The sequence below is a fragment of the Gracilinanus agilis genome, chromosome 3, assembly GCF_016433145.1.
Source record: "Gracilinanus agilis isolate LMUSP501 chromosome 3, AgileGrace, whole genome shotgun sequence".
NCBI lineage: Eukaryota > Metazoa > Chordata > Mammalia > Didelphimorphia > Didelphidae > Gracilinanus > Gracilinanus agilis.
The window spans coordinates 638,750,406-638,764,242 of NC_058132.1; the positions used below are offsets into that span (position 1 = coordinate 638,750,406).

Consider the following 13,837-nt stretch of genomic DNA (forward strand, 5'->3'; position numbering starts at 1 on the left):
TCTCTCTCTCTCTCTCTCTCTCTCTCTCTCTCTCTCTCTCTCTCTCTCTCACTTTCTCTCACTCTTACACACACACAGCCATTAGGTAGTAGAACCAAATTATTATAATCCTCTTTAGAGTATGTGTTCAGACTTATCTTTCCCTCAAACTCTCCCTGCCTCTGTTATTTCCCCATTACTTTGGAGGCCCCACCATCTTGTTACCCAGGTTCTAAACCCATGCTATCCTCAACTCCTCCTGTCCCACCTTCCCCTTTTGATTTGGAGCTCCTTAAGAATAGAGAGACCACCTTTTAGAACCTTTGTGTCTTTGGTGCGTGACACCTCGTAGATGTACTTAATAAATGCTTATTGACTGCCTGGATGAACAAATAATCACTTATCAGGTTTGTTCTAGAGATGAAGCCTTTTCAGTTAGGGATTAGAATCGATGACCACTGAGTTTTTCCCCATCAACTGAAATTATTTGATACTCTGATTTCTCTTTCTTCAAAATCGGCAGAAAAAGAAATGCAGATGTGTGTGAGTGGATATTCTGCAGTGGAGAAGAATGTTCCATGAGGGATGCAGGATCCTAGATTTACAGTTTAAAGGGAGCGTAGAGCCCATTAAGTCTAATCCTCTTATTTTATTGGTAAAGAATGAGAACCTAGATAGATGCTATAACTTGCCCACAGTGGGCAGCATCAATAGAAGACTTGTGTTTTGAACTTGGGTTCCTTTACTCCAAATTCACCAGGCTTTCCCTTCTTTGGTCAGGCATTTTCAAATCATTCCGGCTCAGTTTTACTGGCTATAAAATGAAAAGATTTGACTCCCTCAAGTGCCTTGACAGCCTCTTATGTCTCTGAAATGTTTTCTCCCTTGGCTTTCTTTAAATTCTGTGTCATCATTCATGAACTCTTGGTTGCCATTGATACCCCAAAACAGGCTTAGGAGGTAGGTAGGCCAGTTGGCCGGGCAGGATTGTGGGATGGGGTTTTCCATAGAGCTGTGATTGAGGATCCCAAGTTCACCCAAGCGTCTGGAAGCTCTCTCACTATTAATGCAAACGATCACAAGCAGAACAGATGCACGGGAGTTGTGGGGCTCTAAACGAGGCAGCTAGGAGAAAGATCCTGGCCGAGTCGGTGGCTGTGCTGCTTTTGTCTTCCTGACCCAGGCTCATCGGCTCTTTCACAAAAGGCTCGGACCTTAGTAGACAACTAAATCTTGAAATCAAGCCATTGTTCACTGCCTTGCTCGTTGGTGGTTGGCTCTCGGGACAAGCCTCAGACTTGGGCAGAGGGCAATCTGAGTGTGATCTAGGTGCCTCAGGAAGTGGTAAGCATCATGCTTTGAGGCAAATAGTATTTGTTCAGTTAGGATTTCTACCAAGGTTGGGACAGGGAGAACCGAGCTCCCTCCCACTGGACCTCTCTTCTCCCACTTGGAGGCGATGCCTGGACAGGGTGTTCATTTCTGGGTATTACGTTTTGGGAACATCCTGGTAAACTGGAGAGTGTCCAGAGAAGGGAAACTAGAATGCTAAGAGCCTCGAATTGGTACCTGTGCTCTCAGGTAAAAGAATGGAGGATGTTTAGCCCAAAGACTGGGGGAAAATGGGTTTAGGAGGTGGTTGGCAGTTATAGCTCTCTTCAGCTAGTTTGAAGGGCTATCATGTGAAACAAAGATTCAGTTTATTCTGCTTGGACCCAGAGGGGAGAATGAGGGCAGAAACTGAAGTTACAAAGTAGTGAATCTAGACTTGATGAAAAGCTTCCTACTGTTCGACATAGAATGGACAGACTTGAGAGGGAGTGGTGTTGGGAATGTTGTAGAAAAGATTAATTTTTTTTTAAATAGGCAATGGGGGTTAAGGGACTTGTCCAGGGTCACACAGCTAGGACATGTCTGAGGCCAATTTGAACCCAGGACCTCACCTCTCTCAATCCACTGAGCCACCCAGCTGCCCCCTGTAGAGAAGATTCTTGTTTGCATGTGGATTAGGATGACTTTTTTTTCTTTTTTTTCTTTTCTTTCTTTTTTATTTTTTTTAAGCCTTAACTTCTGTGTATTGGCTCCTTGGTAGAAGAGTGGTAAGGGTGGGCAATGGGAGTCAAGTGACTTGCCCAGGGTCACACAGAGATTAGGATGACTTCTGAGAATTTTCTAAATTTTTTTTTTAAGCCCTTCCCTTCCCTTCCCTCTTAGACTCAATACCAAATGTATCGGCTCCAAGGCAGAAGAGTGGTAAGAGCTAGACAATGGGAGTTAACTGACTTGCCCAGGGTCACACAATAAAAGGTCTGAGGCCAGGACCTCTTGTCTTTAGGTTTTAACCTCAATCCACTGAGGCACTTAGCTGCATCCCTTCTAAAGTCTTCTAACTTAGATTCTAGGCTTCTGTGAATGTCTGTATTCACCAGTTCCTCTTATTTCACAAATAACTCATTGAGCCCCTGGGAAAGACATTGTCATTGGATAGAGCCTCCAGGCTTGAAGTTGGGAGGACAGGGGTTCAAATCTGGCCTCAGATACTTCTGTGTGACCTTGGGTGAGTCACTTAACCCTGTTCGCCTAGCCCTTCTTGCCTTTCTGTCTTAGGGTTGTTACTAAGACAGAAACTAAAGGTTTAAAAAAGAAAAAGAAAGGCATTATGTCAACACTATGGGTACTACATACAATCGGAATGAATGATGGCATTAACTCTGGGTGCCTCTTTCTTAATGGATCTTGAGGGTTCAATCTGGAACCTTTATATATACACTGATGTTGCTAACTTAAACAGAAGAGGAGGCTGGGCAGAGGGGCTGATCTCAGAGTTACCTTTATAACTCTCTATAACAAGGAAGCAGGATCATGCATCAAGAGCTGGAAGGAATTTCACTTGTTCTCTTCATCTTGTAGATGAAGGAAACTGAGGCCAGGGAGGTTAAGTTACTTCCTCAAGCTTGTAAAGATAGGATGCTTCTGGGATTTTAGTGGGCAGAAGACCCTTTTTATTATAATACTCACTTTTTAATATAACATGTATAATATAGCATCTCTTTATGATATTCACATTTATCTAGAACTCTCCAATTATAAAATATTTGTCTTAAATTATTTCACTTGAGCCCCACTACGAAGGGAGGTAGCTAATACAAGTATGACGATTCCCATTTTATGGATGGGTAAAACTGAGGTATAGAGTGGCTTAATGACTTGCCCATGACCCCAGATCTAGGAAGTGATGGATATGGGACTTTTTTTTAAAATGGGAGATAGATTTTTGAATTTCAAATTCAGGAATATTTTTTTAACTCCTTGAGACATCTTAACTTGTCATGACATTTCACTCACCCTCTGGAACTTCCTACTATTGAACAGAAAATTGTAGAAGAAAGATTTTTGAATAAAATTCAATTTGGCAAGTGCATTAAGTGCTTATGATGGCTCAGGCACTGTTCTTTCTTAGACAATGGGACTAGAGAAACAAAACAGCCTTTGACTCGAGGAGGATCCGTTTTACTAGTAGAAACTTCTGAGCATCTGTGTGTCTGTAATAAATGGGGTATGTATACATACATTAAATTGGCTTATGAGGGGGCTGGCAAAAGTTGTGGTCTATGCAGTATTATTTTTTATGTGGGAAAATGAGTTTAAAAAGGGAAAAACTGGATCAAAACAGCTATTTTGCTTTCAAAATAAAACATTTATTGATATAAACACAGTGTATGGCAAGAAGTGATCCAAAAATCCAGGATCATTTTGTGAAATGCATTGTAAAAGTAATGATGTGAGATTTACAGATGATTTTCGAATTTAGGGAGTCCTGGAGGTCTCTGCTTTCTACCCGTATGAAAAAAGACAGAGGACTGACCTTTTACTTGTCATGGCTCTAATCTGAGCTCCCATCGTCTTCTGGTGTAGGGAGGGCATTTTAATGAGAGGAAAGGACTCAATCTTGGTCCTAACATTCTGGAACTTGAAGGATCTTCAAGGCAGTAAAAAGGCTGTCGAAATCTAGGGAGAGTGGAGCCCTGAAGAAAGGGGCACCTGGCTCTTGACCTGTAGCTAATCTACTACTAATTTACTTAAGCTTCATCTTTAAAAGAATTAAGATAATACCTCACTAGTCAATTGCAGGACTGTTAGAAAGATCATTGATCTAATGTGGATAAAAACAATAAGAGCCACCATTTTTATACTGTGTTTTAAGGGATACCAAGCACTTTCCATATGTTCTCTCATTTGATCCTTGTAACAACTGAGTGAGGTTGGTGCTAAGAGGTCCTCATTTTACCAACGAAGAAACTGAATCTGAGAGGCGTTAAGTGAATTGCTCAGGGTCAAAGAGCTAGTGTTTGAGACTAGATTCAAAGTCTAGTCTTCCTGACTTCCGAGTACAGCTGTGTCCACTGCTCCACTTAGTGGTCACCTAGGGAAGTCCTTCAATAAAGGACATAAATGGATGCTGTCCACTGCTCTATCTACTGGCCACCTAAAGAGGTCCTTCAATAAAGGACATAAATGGAGTGCTGTCCACTGCTCTATCTACTGACCACCTAAAGAGGTCTTTCAATAAAGGACATAAATGGAGTGCTGTCCACTGCTCTACCTACTGGCCACCTAAAGAGGTCCTTCAATAAAGGACATAAAATACTGTGGTGTCCACTGCTCTACCTACTGGCCACCTAAAGAAGTCCTTTAACAAAGGACATAACTATAGTAATGACCAAATACAGTGGTGTCCACTGCTCCACCTAGTGGCCACCTACAGAAATCCTTCAATACAGGGCTTGAATAATGCCCAAGTAAATGGTGCCCGCAGTTCCACTTAGTGGTCATCTCCAATAAAGAATCTAAATAACGGCCAAGTGCAATGATGTCCACTGCTCCACCTAGTGGCCATCAGAAAAATCCTTTTAAAGCATTTCTCTTTGAAATGAGGTCTTGTATTTGAAGGAGCAATCAGTGTATATTAGTTAAATTTTGCTTTGTTATTATTATTTTTTGTTACTTAAACTGGCTGGGTCTTAGCGGAGGGGCTTGGACTAGATGGTCTCTCTGGTTTCTTAGATCTGACCATCCAAATGGGAACCTTTGTAGGGAGAAATGAGTAGAGATTGCAGGGGCAGATACTGGATACAATCCCACATTTTAAGAAAAACTCCTGGAGTGTGAGAGTAATCCCACATTGGAATAGAAGACTTTGGAAAGATTTTTTTATAGATTTCCTGAATATTGTGACTACTGGCCCAGGGAAATCTACAACCTAAGTATTTCGCCTTCTGCCTCATTTCTTCATCCTGCTCCCACCTCCCAGATTGTTTTCTTCATTAAAATGAGCAAAGGCTTCCTGAGTAAAAAGAGGTTAAAAAAACCAGTGTTCATTCGCATGGCATACTTTGCCTATATGACTCTGGGCAAGTAATTTATCCTTTGTTTCAAGTTCCTCACCTATAAAATGAAGATATTTGTGGGAAAATAATCTGAGATTTCTCTTTTAGGTTTCCCACAATTAATAATAGTACTTACCTTATTTGTTTGGTGTGAGGAGCAAATGAATGAGATAACACCTGAAAAACACTTTGCAAACCGTAAAGCTTAAAGTTAATACTCTGGATGGGAGTTATCACCTGTGACCTTGGGCAAGTCACTTTGCTGGACTATTTCTTTATTAGTAAAATTCAGGCTTTTGCTAGATGATTTCTAAGTAACTTTGTGATTTGATAACTAAATTTATGATCTTAGGTTTAATCCTAGTTGCTCTTAAAAGTTGACCTGATGGTTTTATAATCACATAAAAATGTTTGGGACTTGCCTCACCTCTGGGCCACCTGTGCTCTTTGTAGTGTTCTAATTTATGAGACCGGAGAAGGCTTGTCCTCAGACCCTAACTCTCTTTTGAGAGAGAAGCTGTTGAGGGACTCTTAACAATGCAGCCACTTTTCTGTATCTTCTTGCCATCCAGTGCCCAAACAGGGAGCTTTGAGTTGTAGATGATGCGATGATTTCCTGTGTCATGTGGAAGTAGGAATCCCTCACATAGCTCTCAAGGAGGGGATAGACAAGGGAGGAGAGTTCAGAACCAGGACTGTTCTCTCTCTTCCCCTCTGTAAAGACTAAATTTTGCCTTGGTTATTTGTGTTTAATTTACTTTAAGACAAATCTATTCGCACTGACTCCCCCTTTACCTTCAGGCACATCCTCCCCCTAAATTTATCCTTTTCCTTAGTTCCAGAATTTTGCTTAAATTAGAAATTATTGTATCTCATTATCTACTTCGTCCCCTCTTTTTCTCTCAGTTAAATTTTCAGGTATAATCTTCTCCTCCAACATATTTTGTCTGTTGGATTTAAAATATTTTTATTTTATTTTTTGCCCCTTGTTTAAAAAAAGAAATACTTTATTCTCTTGTTCTCTTTGTATTTCTCTTCTTTTTTCTATCTAATCTAGACTTTTATTCTTTGATTTATGGCTTCTCAACTTAACTTATTCCTTCTTTAGTTTCTATATTCCTTATAGTATTAAATCTTCTAAAGTATCCATTTTGAGTTCCCTCTTCTAAACAGTTTCAATGTTATTGTCTTCTGTATCTCTTCCACTGCCCCCTTTTTTCCCCTGGCGATCCCTCTTTGATGTACCAATTCCTGCAGGAGATAGAGAGGATAGACAGATTGCCCCATGGTAGGAATTTTCTTAGGTCTGTCTCTAACTTAACATTTTCTTTCTATCTCTTGATCTTTCCCCATGACCACAGTCTCCTCTTTGGAAGTCCATTCATGATCTCCTATTCTTCTGGCTGTCAGTCACCCTCAGGAGCTCTGATCCCTCTTTTCCTGCAGCAGGGAATGCAGCCTGGGGCATCCTAGTCTGTGATCTTTAGGCACCTGAATACCAGCAGATCATCAGACTCCTTACTAAAGGCCAGAGGTCCATGACCCTTTTCTGGCCCCCACATTGGCTTTTCAATGCTCTACTGAGTAGCGATTGGATGCTGGTGCCTCAGGTACACCAATTAGTCCCCTGGCTCAATCCCAGAAATACATCAAATTTTTTATCCCAGAGATGCAAAGCTGTGTATTATTTCTCTGTTTAGCTGCTCCCTGAGAGTTGACACTTATATGAATAACTCTCAAATCTAGTAATAGTGTTGAAAAAACCCACAGTGGCAGTGAGCAGGATATAGCTAAGTATTAATAGGAATAGAAAAATTCATGATCCCCAAATGTCATTTTTTAAGGACTTATTAAAAATTCAACATTGTTTCCACTGATATATGTATTAAAAATGTTTCAAATCATAATAAGTTAAAATAACTCAATAAGAGGGATTTCTGATTTTTAAACAGAGGCAAAGCCTGTCCAATTGCCTGTGACTAATGTTAGGGAAGGTCTTGCCTTGATTCGGGACATAAAAGATATTAGTTGTCATGTTGAATTATTGATCTATCCATTGAACTGCTGTTCTATGAGGATGGAAAGGGTCTTGATAAACCACTTTTCTTTCTGTTGTGAACCAGAAAAAAGGAGTCCCTACAGTGAAGTGGTGCCAAACACAATTGTACTACTGGGTCTTGAAAACCCTGCAGACCTGCTGCATGATTAAGCCCTAACACACTGTCCTTGTATTTTTTCCCCCTTTTTTTTGTGTGGAGAATGGAGGGAGTGGCGCGGTGGATAGCGAGCTGGGTCTGCAGTCAGGAAGACTCATTTTCCAGAGTTCAAATCTCACCTAAGACACTTAGTAGCTGTGTAACCCCGAGCAAAGAATTTAACCCTTTTTGCTTCAATTTCTCATCTGTAAGATGAACTGGAAAAGGAAATGCAAACTACTCTAGTATCTTTGCCAAGAAAATGGGCATCAAATGGGGCATCACAGAAGTTGTATAGGCTGAATGACAATGACAGCGATAGAGGGAAGGAAGAAACATTTATGCTGCTATTTAATTACTCTTTATGCAATATCATGAGAGAAAAATCAAAGATGGAAACTCAGTTTCCTATTGGTACTCCCTTGCCTCCCTTCCCCATCCTCAACCTCTGAAAAACAGACCTCAGGCTCTGTCGACTCAGAGTGCTCATTTTAAGATGGTACTTTTCTGACATCACATTTACAAAGTACCTTATACCCGTTATCTCCTACCAATTCCATGAGGTTGGGGCTACAAATATTATTATTCCCATTTTACAGAGGAGGAAAGCAAGGCTCATGGCAGTTAAGTGGCTCCCTGATGCCCTGATATGCTACTAAGAGTCAAAGAAGGGATTTGAATTACCAGCTTTATTGCTTCCAAACCTAGCCCTGTTCCTACTCCATCATGTTGTTCTCTTGGCCTTTTCTCTCTTTTCACTCCCCTATTCATGGAAGGAGCTGAAAGCAGCTCAGAAACCAACACCCTCATGAGCAAACAGAAGGTTGATGATTTGTTGAAGGTCACCCAGGTAGTTTGTGGTAGGGTAATAAATGATCTTTATTAAATTAAAGTCATAGAATATTAGAGCTGGAAGGAATCTTAAGCTCATTTAGTCCAAACCCCTCATTTATTTAAGCTCAGAAAGGTAGAGTCAATTATGTGGTATTCTTTAGTATTTCAAGGACTGGTGATTTCATCTCTTTATCCCTTTATCCTTATCTTTTCTCCCCTCCTTTTCTTCCCTTCCCTCCTTCTCTCCTTTCTCCCATTCCCTTTTCTTTTCTTCACTCCGCCTTCCTCCCCTCTTCTTTCTCTTCCTTTCTCATCTTTCTTCCTCTCTGTCTCACTTTTGTTCTTCCTCCATAAGAATTTGATTGAATACATTCAAGCATTGTGATCTAATGGTGAGAAGATCTGGGTTCAAATCTTGAACTCTGAGCTCAAGAATATTTTGTTTCAAGAATGGAACTACAATTTTAGATTTCCAAATGAACTCATTTGGAAATAATATTGACATGTAGATAGCCCTTGAAGACTAGCAAAATACTTTATGTTTATGATTATCTCAATTGAATTCTACAACAGTTCTGTAAGATGGGTAGGATAGATTTTATCCCCATTTGACTTACAAGGAAGTTGTGACTTAAGGACTTTGTGGTATATTCATGGTCATGTAACTGGTAATTGTCAAAGTGAACTTGGATCTTTCTGTCTCCAAAGCCAAAGCTTTTGCTATTAGAACATGCAAACTTTTCCCTTTCCCTTCTCATCTATATAGACATATACACAGGGATATATGATGAATGGTCAGGGATAAATAGTTAGCCTTGAAGCCAGGAAGACCTGAGTTCAAGTCCTATCTCAGTCTTATTGGCTTAGTCTACCCTGAGCAAATTGTTTAATTTCTTAGTACTCTAGGCAGAAGATGCCAACCTGCACCAGTAAAGGGAATTTCTTTAGGGATTCTCTATAGCCAAAGAAATTATAGGTCTGATTCCTATTCTCTCTCTCTCTCTCTCTCTCTCTCTCTCTCTCTCTCTCTCTCTCTCTCTCCCTCCCTCTACCTCCTCCCTACCACCACCTAAAATAGATTCCTCTGTCGTGGAGCTATTGGATTGCCCCCTCAAGTCATTCATTTGAAAATGTCTGAGCAGTTTGAGGTTTCTTTGATATGTGAGTGTGTAACTCTGGGTGAAGCAAAGTCTGAATGACCTTCTAGATGCTTAGAGGAGACTCGATTACCTTAGAGCTTAATTTCCCAAAACAAGACATGTTTGATAATGGGCCAAAACAGTGGTCTGCCAACTTATTAGTAATAGCACACACAATTAAATAAAGTTACATGGCGTGCCTCCAAGAGACCTCTGTTCACAGCTAATACGGCCTTTTAAGTCTTGGATTGAGTGCTTATGTACCATAAAATGCCTCCGTCTGGGACTTGGCAAAATATCAAGATGATGGCCGTGGTTGGGCCCTTTATTGATCTTATCTTTAAAGCAGTCACTTGCTGAAAGTGCACAGGTGCTCTCTGTTCTAGGATGCTCTTGGTGTCAGTATGAGCACTTGCATGTGGGGAGAAGGAGCAAGAGTGATCGTAAGAGAAGACTGAGCTTTCCTTTCCTTCCATGCCTTCGGAAACCTTGTATATTGGCTGTTCTGACTTAGGCCTTTGACCTTCACTTGTCATAGGTGAGTCAGTGAAGATGACATGGCTGGGGGAAGCTGTGTTTCCAATTAGAGAGACAGAGAGACAGAGGCAGACTGCTTTTTTAGTGCCTCTTAAGGTTCACAGCATCATAGCTGATAGGATCAGAGATCCTAGGATTCAGTATTTGATGAAACCTTAAAGATCCATTCAGATGGAAATGGGGAAGGGACTGCCTTGGAAGGAAGGGAGATCTTCCTCACACAATATCATCCAGCAGAAATTAGGTGATCACTTTTTGGTTATGTTATAGTTGCTATTGAGCTGTTTCCAACTCCTTTTGGGGTTTTCAGATACTAGAATAGTTGACCATTTCCTTTTTCAGCTCATTTTACAGATGAGGAGACAGAGGCAAACAGGGTTAAGTGACTTGCCCAGGGTCACACATCTAGTAAGCCAGATTTGGTGAGTCTTCTTGACTCCAAACTCAGTGCTTTATCCTATGTATCCGCCAAATATGTTGTAGTAAGGACTCTTTTTCAGCTATGGGTCAGGCTAGATGATTGCTGAAAAGTCCTTTTGTACTGGAAAATTCTGTGATTCTGTGATTCAGGGACGATCTCATCCATCCTCCTCACTTTACAGGAAGTAGAGGCTCTGGGTGATTAAAGTCCCATTGGCAGTCATTAGCAGAGGAAGGATTTAAACCTAGGTCCTCCAAATGCAAATCCTCTATAGCATATCGCCTACATGTATTTAGTAGGATTCTTACATTAGTGCAGATTGCAGCATAAACATGTGTAAACAAATACAAATTATAAATAGTTTAAATTTATGGTGAGTGTTTGGTGTTTCTTTACTTGTGATTACTTCCCTACCCATGATTTCAGTGGCCCATCTTGCTATTATGCAGTACCCATTAATTTATTTAATGAACATTTGTAAGTGCAGGAAGCCTCTGTGATTGTCAATCTAGAGCAGTGATTCCCAAAGTGGGCGCCACTGCCCCCTCGTGGGTGCTGCAGCGATCCAGGGAGGCGGTGATGGCCACAGGTGCTTTTATCTTTCCTGTTAATTGCTATTAAAATTAAAAAAAAAATTAATTTCCAGGGGGCTAAGTAATATTTTTTCTGGAAAGGGGGCGGTAGGCCAAAAATGTTTGGGAAACACTGGGCTAGAGAGATTCTGCTCTGTTGAAGTGTGGACTTCAACCCAAATGAAATATGAGTCTGAGACTTAAATGTCTCAGGAAGCCACTTAACAGATGTAAAATGTACCTGCTCAGATTCAGAGGTGGAATTAGATCTCAGGACTTTCTGAATCCAGATTCTTCCAGGAGCCCAGTTAGCCCCACTTGTTCATTTATGTCTTTCTCTTCATGACCCTTTGGACCACAGCATGCCAGTGCTGTGCAGGGGAATTTTCTTGGTAAAGATAGAGGAGTGTTTGCCATTTCCTTTTCCAGCTCATTTTACTGAGGAGGAAACTGGGGCAAACAAACTTAAGTGACTTGCCTGGTTGGGTCACAAAGCTAGTACGTGTCTGATACCAGAGTTGAACTAGTCTTCCTGACTCCAGGTCCAGTGCTCTATCCACTGAGCCACCTAACTGCCTGCATTTGGATAGAGGTTTGCTGAGACTGAACAGTAAGTCGCCTAATTGCTTGGGCTCTCTGGCTTCATCTAGGATGAGTCGAGCATAACACATACCTCTGTGCTCAGGTGGGGAAGCTCCATTTCTTAAAAATAAATGAGATCTTTTAGGCAGCAAGTTCTAAGTGTTCTTGGCTTCTGAAGTGAAGAGTTCAGAGAGAACTTGGACTCGATACTAGTGTCATTGGCTCAGAAACAAGAATAACCGAATTTAATCACAGTAATGCTAGTTAGGATATCCCATGAGATTCGCCTCCTAATGACATTTCACTTGAAAAAGATGGGGCACAAAGGCCAGAACGTTAAAGAAAAGCCTGTTTCTGCCTAATGCTGTATTGGGATGATTTGTTTTAGAAGCGTTTATTCAGGATGTGGAAATATGACTTTGGTAAGATTGCCAAGAACAGTGAGATTTGTGATGAGGAATCTGCTGATCGAGTCCTGGTTTGTGCCAGATTAAAGGTACCAAATGATACTGAGATTTTCTGAAACTGTCAAACATTGGGGGGAAGGGGGGAGAGAAGGAGGAGGGAGAGAGAGAAGGAGGCAGGGAAAAGGAGAGAGGGAGGGAGATGGGGAGAAAGGAGAGGGAGAAAGAGAAGGAAGGAGGGAGAGGAGAGATAGATGGGAAGAAGTGGGAGAGCTGGGGCTCTTTTGAGCAAATTCTTTGATTTGCCATTGTTGGAAGATACCACTTGACACTGGAGAATAAAAATCAAAAAGATGGCTTTCTTTTTCTGAACTAATCCACCGGCATCCATCTATTAAGTGCCTACTGAGTGTCAGGATCTGTCCTAGGTACTGGATATATACAAAAAAAGCTTGGGCTCTATCAGGGTAGTCAGCAAGCACATGATCTCCACAAAGTCACTTTCTGGGACGGAGGCAGCATTAGCCTCTGAGGGAACCAGAAAAGGTCTCGAGCAGGGGGAGATGTCCCTTGAGCTGAGCTTTAAAGAAAACTACAGAATCCAAGAGATCAGGGAGGGAAAAGCTTGTGGGGAGTTAGAGGATGGTCTTTGAAAAAGAGCCAGAGCACTGACTAGTCTGCAGCATTTGTGAAGGGCAATAATGTGTAATGCTGGAAGCCATATTGTAAAGGGCTTTTAAGTCCCAAATGGGGGCATTTAAATTGCCAGAGGATTTAAAGAGCCCTAGGAATTCATCGTGCTTCCTTAAGGAACTTCTAGTCTGGTGTATAAACAGCTTATGCAAAGGAACTTCAAGAAGGAGCCGTGGTACATTTACTTACATCGGCCAGGATGTTCATGCATGAAGTGACATTTGATTCAAGCTAGGAATTTGACAGGACCAGTGGTTTTGCCAGTAACTATCTCTATGGCCTTATATAAGTTTATTCTTTACCTTGCAAGCATTATCTGAAATTCCTTCTTGCTTTTTTTTTTTTTTAAACTCTTACCTTCTATCTTAGAATTGATAAATGTCCATTCCAAGGCAGAAGAATGGTGAAGGCTAGGCAACTAGGTTAAATGACTTGCCCAGGGTCACACAGCTAAGAAGTGTCTGAGATGGAATTTGTACCTCTAGTCTTCATGCCTGGCTATCTATCTACTGAGCCACCCAGCTGCCCCCTCCTAGCTTTAACATTCTGCAATTTTCTGTGTGGTGCAAGGAAAAAACCCAGTGATTTTAGAGTCAGGGACACCCTGGGTTTGAATTCTGTCTTTACCATTTTCTGTTTTGTGGCTTTGACCAAATTGCTTGGGCCTCAGTTTCCTCATCTGTAAAAGGAGGGCATTGGACTAGATGGCTTCCAAGGTCTTGGATCTGTAGAGCCAAACTTCTTTTTTTCTGTTTATTTGGAATAGCTCGTTCTTTCTTCCTGCATTTTACCGAGTGTGACATAAGCCTCTCTGGCAAGCCTCGATGTTTACTAAATATTACAAAGACAGGTTCAGTTGTGAAAGTGTAAGTCCAAGTTTTTAAAACATCATGATTCATTCATACCTGCTTTTAACAGGATGAACTCACTGCAGTGAACGTAAAGCAAGGCTTCAATAACCAACCAGCTTTCTCTGGTGACGAGCATGGCTCCGCCAAGAATATTGTCATTAACCCATCCAAGGTAAGGCTCAGTCTTCATTTCTGAACTCTGGAGGGGGCGTGATTTTCTGCTTAGACACACTGTTCGGTTTT

The 13,837-nt window shown here is 41.2% G+C and overlaps 1 protein-coding gene across 1 annotated transcript in view; it reads left to right on the forward strand.

Moving 5' to 3' along the window:
- Nucleotides 1–13,837, forward strand: part of MED12L (mediator complex subunit 12L) — a 386,104-nt gene that overhangs the window by 5,598 nt on the left and 366,669 nt on the right. The window contains exons 2-3 of the mRNA XM_044669473.1: nucleotides 12,035–12,142; nucleotides 13,662–13,766. Of these exons, the coding sequence (XP_044525408.1) occupies nucleotides 12,035–12,142; nucleotides 13,662–13,766 (213 nt within the window). The remainder of the gene's footprint in view (nucleotides 1–12,034; nucleotides 12,143–13,661; nucleotides 13,767–13,837) is intronic.